The sequence below is a fragment of the Gossypium hirsutum genome, chromosome D08, assembly GCF_007990345.1.
Source record: "Gossypium hirsutum isolate 1008001.06 chromosome D08, Gossypium_hirsutum_v2.1, whole genome shotgun sequence".
Lineage (NCBI taxonomy): Eukaryota > Viridiplantae > Streptophyta > Magnoliopsida > Malvales > Malvaceae > Gossypium > Gossypium hirsutum.
In genome coordinates this window covers 64,903,781-64,915,876 of record NC_053444.1, presented here as the reverse complement: position 1 = coordinate 64,915,876, position 12,096 = coordinate 64,903,781, and the positions used below count along the sequence as shown (strand labels likewise).

General features: G+C 29.2%; 1 protein-coding gene across 2 annotated transcripts; it reads left to right on the top strand.

The window, feature by feature from the left end:
• Positions 1–7,276: 7,276 nt before the first annotated feature.
• Positions 7,277–10,893, top strand: LOC107899106 (probable linoleate 9S-lipoxygenase 5). 2 transcript variants are annotated; one of them, XM_016824715.2, is made up of 9 exons: positions 7,277–7,630; positions 7,727–8,019; positions 8,105–8,345; positions 8,445–8,783; positions 8,864–8,955; positions 9,039–9,146; positions 9,219–9,526; positions 9,608–9,871; positions 9,957–10,893. In XM_016824715.2, exons 1-9 carry the CDS (start codon positions 7,411–7,413, stop codon positions 10,708–10,710), a joined length of 2,619 nt encoding a protein of 872 aa, XP_016680204.2. In that variant the 5' UTR covers positions 7,277–7,410; the 3' UTR covers positions 10,711–10,893. The 2 variants fall into 2 exon arrangements, with proteins under 2 accessions (XP_016680204.2, XP_040954778.1); XM_041098844.1 differs by having other exon boundaries at positions 9,039–9,526.
• Positions 10,894–12,096: the final 1,203 nt, after the last annotated feature.

Below are 12,096 nucleotides of genomic sequence, written 5' to 3'. Positions count from 1 at the left end.
CAATCATTGGCGTTTTTGGTTACAAGTTAACCAAGGGTTCCATAGGGCAAATCTATCATTTTTATTTATTTATTTATTTATTATTTAACTAATTTTATTCTTGTTTTATTTCTAATTTGTGTTTCTCTTGTGTCTAGATCCGGGATTCCGCATTAGGTATCGCCGATCAAATTAGCGGCACCGGATTGAAATATATTGATTTAAAATATTCAGAGACCTGATATGCAAATTTACCATGTTGAGTGACAGTCGAAAGAAAATAGTGAAAGGATGTTGCCTGTGTGGCGACACCAAAGCTTAAATTTGGCTAATTTCTTCTAAGCCCTCATTATTTATTATTTTATTTTTATTTCCCTTTTAACTCACTACATTGTGTTTAAACAAGCCCTCAACCTATTTTTATAGTTAAATAAGCTCTTAACGTATGATTTTTACTTATAAAAGCCCTTTATTTTAATATTATAGTAAATATATTTTGAATTTCAAGCTCTTAGCTTAATTTTTTATTGATGCAATAAAAATTATTTACACTTTAACATCAACATAAAATCTAAAAAAATAATCAAAAATTTCAAAAGAGTAGTTAAGAATATCATGTATTTAAGCACTCTCAAGAAAATTTAAAATTTTATTTCATTTATTTAATAAATTATTCTCATCAAATTCACATAAATATAAAATGTGAATTAATTTAGCTACAAAATTTACTTTAATCTTAAAATAAAGGGCTTTTATGAGTAAAAATCATAGGTTAAGAGCTTATTTAAATACAAAAATAGGTTGAGGGGTTGTTTAAATACAGTGTAGTGAGTTAAAAGGGAATAAAAATAAAATAATAAATAAGGAGGGCTTAAAAGACAATTAGCCAAATTTAAGTTTTGGTCACTTTTTTTTCAGCAATCACCTAACATGGTAAATTTCATATCAGGTCCCTAACTACTTTATATCATTACATTTCAGTCCGGTGCCACCTATCAAATAAAACTATACCATTTTGGTAAATAATTTTATGAACATCTCATTTCAGTCATTAATTTTATTTTTTATATTATTTAGGTGAAAAAGCTTTTTTTTTTCCTCAAATTCCTGCTTTGTACGTTTTCTTTATACTCTACATTATCTCTCAACCATTATCAAGACAAAGTAAAATCGTGTATCTCCTGTTTCACTTAATTACTTTCACATGTCTAATTTTTTCTTAGAAAGTTTATTAAAAAGTAAACATTAAATTTAAATAAACAAATTTCTTAAATTTTTTATTTACAAATATTAATTTTGTGAAAATTTATAAATATTATGTCATGTTCTTAGTATGTAAATTAGTGATAATTATGTCATACTCTGAATAAATTTGTCAAGTAGCATATTTCAATTAATATACAGTTGCATAAAAAATCATTTTACATAAGTAAATTGAAAATAAATTAAGAGTACATAAATATTCAAGAAATAGAAACGTATCCAAACAAGTAAAAACAAATATATTATAGAAACACGACGTTGTTGTCTTGCTGCCATCAAACTAGTAATGATGTCATTACGAACTTTTGTCATTTCACTAGTACTCTTGAGTGGAAATGCATTCAGTAGAGGGGTTTTTTTTTAGATTTATTTTGTACTTTGGAGGTGAAAATGAAAATAGAAGAATATGAGTTACTGATATCTTGGTACCCTTATTAAGTTTGAAAGCATGTGGCAAAGAGAGTAATTTTTGAACAAGTATGATTAGATATGCCATCCACATATCACATTCTCAATCTCAACATTTATTATTTTGCAAGTTTTAACTCAACAAACTCTTGCAGGTATGTATTCACCAAGTACTACAATTAAAAAATTTGACTACCTAATTTTTTATTTGTACCTAAATCAATTAAAAAACTCAAAATTCTGTTCATCAACTTTTATATCAAATTTTGATTAAGGCTTATGATTTGTAGAAATTCCATGTGCTTATTGTTTTTCTCTATCAGTTTGTGTTTCCAAGAAAATTAATTGTATCTGATCTTTCTCTGACCAATGAGATCGGGTATGGGCTGTAATGTCTTCTTCTCTCCTTATAATGGAGGCCAGCTGAGATTTGTTTTATTTAGAAAATATAAAAAACAAACTTTTAATTCCAGCATTTAAAATCAAATCAATGGTTAAAAAAAAAGGGTTCTACAGATTATATAAAAAATAAAAATTAAGAATTATTCTATAATGATAAAAATTATTAATTTAAATAATCAATTATTCTATAATGATAAAAATAAGGTGTCTACAAATTATATAAAAAATAAGAAAATAAGAATTATTCTACAATGACAAAATGAGGATATCATCCATGCATGCAAAAAGATCAGTCCGGTGTTTATCAATCTTTCAATCAATTTTTTTAATTATTTTTGCATTTAAAAATATTATTATTGAATAACAGACAAATAGTGCCAATCTTTATAATTTTAAATTATATTAAAGTCTGAAATCTGAAAAAAAAATGGATTTGAAATAAGAATAAAATGTGTAAATAATAGAAATATAAAATGATGAGGATAATTTTATTATTATAATATTTGGGTCGAGAAAAATAAAATTTAAATCCGTGTTATTTAAGTGCCAATTTTGATTGTTACTTTAAATAAGTCTTAGTAAATTTAAAGTAAAATAATTGTCATTTTTAAAAATTATTTAAAATCATTTAATTCATATTATTCAAGTATATAATCTAAAAACCTTAAACTAAAAATATTTTTTAAAATTGTAATAAAATTGTAAATTTTTATATTAATAATATAAATATATCTTTATAACTCTATCGGTATCCTTATTTCTTGTCGAACAAAATAATAACAAATACTAGCAATGAATCATTAAAGGATCTTCAATATATAATGTTAACACATTTGGAAGTAAATTTGTTTCTATGATTAAATTTCGTATGTTAATCTGATGGTTAGAATGTTTACCGCCCTATGTATAACTTAGATTCCAGTAATTCTAGTTACCCTTGGTAAGACTTTACCTTCCCCTAATAATTCATCACAAAATTAATTTATGTCTATGATTGTTACTGTAAAAAGAAAAAAAAAAGTAACTTGGTAGTTACAACTGGATAAGTGTCTGTCCAAAACAAAATGGTCGGTCAGCATGATAAAATCGTTTTACACATGTGAAGATCATTTTCACTTACTGTTTATGGTGAAATGACTTATAATATTCACATTCCTACCTATTGCTATCAATCAGCAGTGAAGTGAAAGGTGAAAAGTTTGGTAGAGTCTCCGTCTGCTTTAAAATAGAAATTTTTCTTTTTTTTTTATAATTTATAAAATTTTAAATTAATGATTATAAACATAATAAAAATTTAATTTAATTATTTAAAATTTATAAAAATATAATCTATTTAGTGAAATTATATTTTTATTATCGTAAAAATATAAAATTTAATCCGACTCTCTCAAAAAAAATTTCTTTTAACTTATGGTCACATATCATATGTTATAACATATTTATTGCCCATCTACCTACTTATTAATTATTGCATTTTATGATCCTCCAGCATGCTTATTTATACGGTTGTTTGATATAAAATATTAACTCTTGAATTATATATTTATTTCTTGCAGGATTATCTATTTTAGTATTTAAAAGTTAATAACGATAAAAATAACTAAGCAATCTAAATATTGATGTGCACATCATCAATAACATAACAAGTTAAACAGTGATGTTGAAATTATAATTAATATACTACTTTATTTTTTAAACATCAATCAATGATTTTTCTAATAAATAAACATTCTTTTCTGAAATCCAAAATCTTTAATTGTTAAGACATTTTGGTACCTACCATTGTCTTCCGAATTTGTAATAATTCACAACCAGACAAAAGTTTTGTAATAAATGTCAGTATTACTACGTGTTTTGTGGTATTGACGGTCCAAGCGTATTTTATTTTATATTATATAACAGCATAATGATTAGCCACCAGACAACAATTTAAATGAATGTCGATTTCCAAATCTATGTCTATATATAAGATATATATCTTTTTTTAAATATATATTAGAAAATAAAAAAAATATATAGATATGCCAAGGTAAAAGATTTTTTATTATAAAGTTTAAATGTATAAAAAAATTAAAATAAAATTTTAGTTAAAGTGGTAAAAAAATTTTATAGATGTTGGTGGCAATGATTCAAATATTAACATTTGCAATTTTTTATCGATTTTTTTATTAAAGAAAACACAAAAAAAAACTCTCATGATAATACAACTTATTTTGAATATTTTAAGATTTTTTTTTGACTAAAGTAATGTCAAGTTAAATATATTTAAACAATAGTTTAGATTATTTACACTAAAATAGTTAATTATATATAAATTTATTTTTATTTTATTCTATTACTGTTGCTAAAAATTAAGGCTTTAGGATATTGAGGGCTCCAGGTAAATATTGTGCTGGTGATTATTTCTATCGATAATATAATTTTTAAAGTTTAAATTTATTCTCAATGCAACATGGTTTTAATTTGATTTCAACGTATAAATCAACGCATCAGTCATCTAGACCTGTTTAAGATTTGGTAGCCCGCTCGATTCGGGAATTATTTTCTTTGGCAATTAGAGTAAAGATTTTATCTCAATCAACAATAATAAAACAGATATGCGTATTGTAAAAAAATAACTCTAAAATAATATAATAATAAATTTAGTTATTAATGTTTGCACCTCAACATCATAAAAAAATTAATGTTTTAGTTGGTATTTTCGTTATAAAGTGTGATCCTGTCCATTTTAAAAGATTGATAATTAAATTTAACTAAAAAAGTACAAATTAAATTGACAAAAAAAATAAAAATTAAGAGCTAAATTTATCATTAAGCCTTCTAAAATCTTACATTAAAATCTTGTTAATTATGAGATTTTTTTCTTAAAAATCTATCTTTTATTAAAAAAAATATTTTGATCTTATAAATGAGTTCCCATCTAAATATATCCTCATCATTAACTTGACTATGGTAATCTCTTCTAGAAACAAATATAATGCTAGTTTAAATTATATTATTAGTCTTTATGTTTTGTGAAAGTCGTGGATTTAACTCCTATATTTTAATTTGGTCATTTTTAGTTCCTTTACTTTTCAAAATTTAAAATTTTAGTCCTCATGAATCTGTAATTGTTAAATTGATTTAGTTAAGCTCTATCATTTCCAAAATTGAATATAGCAAACATATTATCATATGTGTAATTACATGTTAACTTGTTATGTGCACATATTACTCACTAAAAATTCAGTTAATGGATTAATGACTGGCATTTGCTTGGACTGAAATTTTAAAATTTGAAAAATATAGAGATTTAGAGTGATCCAATTTTACCACAGTTTAATTTTATCCATTGTTATATAACCTTAAAAAAGTATAGAGATTAAAATTGAAATTTAAAGATTATCTTATAAGAAAAACACTTAGATATATGTCTTAAAGAAAGACTTAAGACATATGTCATCTAAGGCTATAGATATTAAAATTGAAACTGGGATTCAATCATTATCTTATAATGTTTTACCTGTGCCATTATAAGGAAAACTTTAAATTATATATATAATTTATAGATATAGGCTTTATAATGAAAAAGAAAAAGATTCGGATATATAGATTTTACCGAAAGAGAAACACTAAGGGTGATTTTGGATGGGCAGTGTGTTTACCTGCGGTTAGTGTAAAAGCAACGGTGACGGTGAGATTAGATACTGAAGCGATACTGTAGCGTGAGACAAAAAGTAAGCTAAACGCGCCGCGCCGCACGCACCCAATCGCCCATCCAAACCCACCCTAATAATATAAATGTGACTAATCAAATAATCCTTTTTTTAATTTTTAAATAGGATGATAAGCGTATTTGAATTTACGTATTTTTATATTGGTTAAAACTCGGCCGACACCTAATATTTATATTTAAGTGATTTACTGAATTAATGTAACTTTTATTCGAGTGATTAATTCAACTATGAAATTATAAAAATACACTTTCTTTTAAATTGTAATTAATATTATTAAATATAAATTATAAAATTTAAAAATCAAACACGAATTCAATAATATGAAACGTAACCAAATTTAGGGTGAGTTTGGATGGGCGGGTGCGTTTACCTGCGGTTAGTGTAAAAACAGCAGTGGCGGTGAGATTAGATACTGTAGTAATACTGTAGCGTGAGACAAAAAAGTAAGCTAAACGCACCGCACCGCACCCAATCGCCCATCCAAACCCACACTTAATATCCAAATAAGTGTCTTTGCAAAAACCAAGGAGAGCAGCATGACAGCCACTTTTCATGCGCTTTTTACTCTTTTGTTTCTCCTTTTTCACCTATATATACCCAATCTCCTTAGTTGGCTAGACAGATGTCAATCCCTCATTCCATTTAAGATAATATTTTTCAACCAGGTATAAAAATTATGTATTTAGAATATTAATTTATATTTAAAAATAATATATAATAATTAATAAAATGTAAGATTTAAAACTAATTAATAATAATTCAAAATATATACAATATTACAATTAAAAAATTAAATTATAAGTAAAACGAAATTTAAACACATAAATACATCAAATCACGATTACTAAATAAATACAATTATACATACAAAGTTGGTGTTGAGTTAGTTTCCTTAATTGGCATGGGCTGAAATTTCATCACATTTATATTTTTATTAGTTTTTTTCAAATAAAAAGTTTAAACTGCCTTAAAATAATATTACTTATTTTGATTACGGATGGATATTCCCGTAATTTCTTTAATTAAGTTGGTATCTGATTGACTTGCAACATCAATATAATATATTAGAGTAAAATTTTATATACAAATTAAACGCCTCATTGATTTTTTTAATTTATTATTAAGGTTTTATTATCCTTTCAACTTTATTTGTTTTAATTTTTTTATTTTACTTGCAATAATGGTGTAGAGATTAAATTAAATAATTGTGTAAAGGTTGATGATTAAATTTGTTATTATATTTTATATATAAATATTAGAACAAACATTTAATAGTATAATTTTAAAGGAGGGACTGTTTTAGTTGTGCATTTAGTGTACATGGGTTAAGTTATTTATTTTTTTAATAAAAAGACGGACAGTAAACAAGTTTTATGAAATTTTTATCAAAAACTTTTTTATTATTAATTAAATGTATTAATAAATTTAACGATACCTACCGACATGTAAAAAATCATACATAAGGTTTCATACTATATACAGTAAGGCTTATGATATCCTGCTAAAGCTGTCTCAAGTAATTAATTTATGTAATAGCTAAATCTTTCCTTATAAATATCGAAACATTTCTCTCATTTTGGCACATCAACTTCAAAAATTTCAACTTCATATATTTGTAGTAGCTAACAAGACCAGCAAGAATATGATTCTTGGAAATCTGGCGAGTTCAGTCGGCAATGTTGTCGGCGACATTACCGGCCTCAATAAACCCAGCAAGAACACAATCACAGGCAGTGTTGTTATAGTTAAGAAGAATGTTTTGGACTTCACCGCCGTGCATTCAACTGTAGCTGATAGCCTCTTTGAATTGCTCGGCAATCAAGTCAGTCTCCAGCTCGTCAGTGCTGAAAATCCCGACCCTGGTTCGTTCCGTTCCAAGTTTCCAAACAAATCCTTTTTTTTTTTTGCGTAATTATGGAAATAATAACGGTGTTAATGTTTACTGGTTTGTTATGTAGCAAATGAAAATGGTGGAAAGCTGGGGAAGTTAGCGGCATTGGAATACTGGAACCTGACATATACTCCGTTATTGGCTGGTGATGATTCCTTGTACAAGGTTTCATTTGAGTGGGATGAGGAATTTGGAATCCCTGGAGCTATCATCCTACGAAATAATCATACGGCTGAGTTTTTCTTAAAAACAATTACTCTTGAAAATGTTCCCGGCGAAGGTCGGATCCACTTCGTTTGTAATTCCTGGGTTTATCCTGATAGACGATATAAAAAACCAAGAATCTTCTTCTCAAACAAGGTATTTGAACACTTTTTCAAATAATAGCTTCAGTTCAAAATGAAATATTATACCTGAATTTCGCATTCTTGTAAAATATTTGTAGACATACCTTCCACATGAGACACCAGCAGCGTTGCGTAAATACAGAGAAGAAGAGTTACAGGTCTTGAGGGGAGATGGGACTGGACAGTTGAAAACAGGAGATCGTGTTTATGACTATGCTCTGTACAATGATTTGGGTGATCCCGATAAGGGTGCAGATCTCGCTCGTCCGGTTCTTGGAGGTTCGGCTCAGTATCCTTATCCTCGGAGAGGAAGAACCAGCAGACCACCTTCCAAAACAGGTTCGGATCATATGAAGAGTTCAAATAACATGGATGGGTTCAGTTATATTTTATATTGAATTGAATCTAACATGATGTTACATTTTTATGTTTTCATAGATCCAAAGACAGAGAGCAGGCTTTTCCTACCGAATATTCTTAACGTTTACGTCCCACGAGATGAGCAGTTTGCTCACTTGAAGCTGTCGGACTTTATTGCTTATAATCTGAAAGGCTTAGTTAATCAAATCATACCATTACTGGAAGCTTTTGTTAACTATACTCCTAATGAGTTCGACTCATTTAAAGACGTGGACAATCTCTTCTTCAATGGACTCCCACTTCCTACTGATCTTATCAATCAAGTTGCTAACAACATCCCTTTAGAGATGATGGGGGAGTTTTTCCGATCTGATGGCCAGCAACTCTTAAAATTTCCTGTGCCTAAACTGATTGAAGGTGAATAAATTTTAACGTTGTTAAATATTGCATGTATGTATGTACGTATTCATTTTAATATGTTTATTACTTTGGAGCAGATCGGAGTAATCCCTTTGCATGGAGGACTGATGAGGAATTTGGCAGAGAAATGCTTGCAGGATTGAACCCTCTTCTTATTCAGCTCCTCAAAGTAAGCTTAATAGAAAACAACTCAGTCAATCACTTTATTTTGTTTATATATCTTAGCTTATAACACTATGAAATCAATTGCAGGAATTCCCTCCAGTGAGCAACTTAGATCCTCAAGTGTATGTTAATCAGGACAGTTCAATAACCAAACAAGACATCGAGTATAACTTAGATGGACTTACTGTTGAAGAGGTAATATATTTTATTTTTAATATATTTTCATACCTTAGTATCTCATCACTAACGAACATGGACGTGGCGCAGGCACTCAGTAGGAAAAGGCTATTTATATTGGATCATCACGATACAATTATGCCTTACCTTCAGACGATAAACGAGTATACAGAAGCAAAGACATATGCATCTAGGACCATTCTGTTCTTGAGAGGGGATGGTACATTGAAGTCTGTGGCCATTGAGTTGAGCTTGCCAAAAATGGAAGAAGATAAAATAGGATGTGTTAACAAAGTATACACTCCAGCTGAACATGGAGTTGAGGGTTGGATTTGGATGCTTGCTAAAGCTTTTGTAAATGTGAATGATTCTGGTCACCATCAGCTAGTGAGCCACTGGTAAGGACATATATATGCAGTGTTAATTAGGTAGTGATGATTTGAAGCTAAACTTCGGGTGTGTTTTTGATTTGGTGTCAGGTTGAACACTCATGCAGTGATAGAGCCTTTCGTAATTGCAACAAACAGACAGCTGAGTGTGGTTCATCCAATTTATAAGCTTCTCCATCCTCACTTCCGTGACACCATGACTATCAATGCATTGGCTAGAGAGTTGCTCATTAATGCTAATGGAATTATAGAGAGGACATTTTGCCCTGGAAAATACTCTCTAGAGATGTCATCTGTGATTTACAAGAGTTGGAATTTCATGGATCAGGCTCTTCCCAATGATCTCAAGAAAAGGTATTATAATAACAACAATATATTATCTTATAAATTAATGAACCAAACCCTTTATTAACCATGGTATGGCCTTTTGTTTTATCAGAGGGATCGCAGATGGTGATATAAAATCTCTGGACGACCTTGACCGGTTACTAATAAAAGACTACCCATATGCTGTTGATGGGTTGAAGATCTGGTTTGCTATTGAAAAATGGGTCAGAGATTACTGCTCATTCTACTACAAGACCGATGAAATGGTTCAACGGGACCCTGAACTTCAAGCCTGGTGGAAGGAACTCCGAGAGGTGGGTCATGGTGACAAGAAAGACGAGCCATGGTGGCCTAAAATGCAGAACCTTGAAGACCTGATACAATCTTGCACCATTATCATATGGATCGCTTCTGCACTCCATGCAGCTGTCAACTACGGACAATACGCTTACGGAGGCTACTTCCCCAACCGCCCAACACTAAGCCGAAGGTTCATGCCTGAGAAAGGCACCCCTGAGTATGCAGAGCTTGAAAAGAACCCTGAGAAGGTCTTCTTTAGAATCATGTCTTCGCAGCTACAGTCCCTGATTGTCATTACGGTGGTCGAAACGCTGTCAAACCACGCATCGGATGAGGTGTATCTTGGACAGCGAACCCCCAACTGGACCACTGATGCAGTTCCGCTACAAGCTTCGGATGCTTTCAATAGGAGACTTGCTGAAATCGAAGGGGAAATCTTAAAGATGAACATCGACAAGAAACTGAAGAACCGGGTCGGTCAGGTTAATGTTCCTTATAATTTGCTCCATCCCACCGGTGAAATTGGAATTTCTGGTAAGGGAATTCCCAATAGCATCTCAATATAATTTAAGTAAAAGATAAGTAAGGGAATAATTTGCATGAAATAAGTGTTGGTGCAGCACATCAAAAGTATTGTTGTCCGTACTTTTGTGTAATTTTCTGGAATGATAGTGTTATTCCAAGTTTAATGCTGCTATGTTATTTATTATGAATAAATTCAAAATTATCATGATGGGGTTGGTTGAAAATCATCATGCCTTCTCTCTCCATAATTTTCTTGCTTTTCTTACATAGATTAGCCAATCCATCAAGAAACAATTTAATTATAATGAAATTGAAAATTTTAACAACCAATGAAAATTGAAAGCCTTTGCTAATATATCAAAAAAAAAAAAACCCTCAAACTATTCTATCAATACAATATCTATACAAGTTGTCACCCTATATAAGTGAACGAAGCTTGTTAAAATATTAAATTTGTTAATAATTAGGTTTGATCATGGATTGGGCCAATACAAAATTTTAGGCTTGCTTTCTAGGTACAGGCTTGATACAACCTGAAAATTAGGCTTAAAATTTTGCAAAGCCAACACAATTTAAAAATGTTAAACCCAAACTTGACTTAGCCAGTCGTAATAATTTTTTTAGATTTTTTATATAAAAACATAATACAATTAATACACTAAAAATACTAAAATAAATATTTCTTACAAATTAAAAATACAAAAAAAAAAGTATATGCATGTGATTCAGACCAGACCGAGTTTAGGCAAAAAAATTATGCCTGACGCCCGACCTATTTAGAAAACGGACCTTATTTTTTTTGTTCCAAACTCAATTTTTAGGCCTATATTTTTCCCAAACTCTCACCTTTCAAGTAAATCTTCAGGTTTGAGTGAGTGACCCAACTCATGATCATGTCTAGTTAATAACAAATTATCCCTCCAACTAATTAAGATAAACAACACACAAAATATCTTCAGAACACCACAAGATAAGTCTTCAATCAATTGGATATATTTCCTTTAATGGTTATAAGTCAATTCGGTCCATAAGTAATACTAGGAAAACTAAAAAAAAGAGATGAGGAGTTATTATATGCAACAACTTGGGTCGTAAATGAACAGAGTATTCACTGAATAGTTTGATTTTTGTTCATTTATTAAACCAAATAAATGAATATGAACAAGATTTTGAGGCTCGTTTATTAAACGAACCAAACACAAGCAAAGTTTGTGTAATTCATATATATTCATGAACAAACTCGTTTATGTTCGTTTAAAACTTGTTTAATAAATCATTTAAAACTTATTTATTATTCCATTAAAATTATCATTTAACTATTCAACCAAAAAAAAATATAAACAAACGTGTATTTGTTGAAGCTTTAATTTCCTTTGAAATCGTAATCTTAAGTGGGTTGATAATAAGTTATTTGGTTAAAGACTACA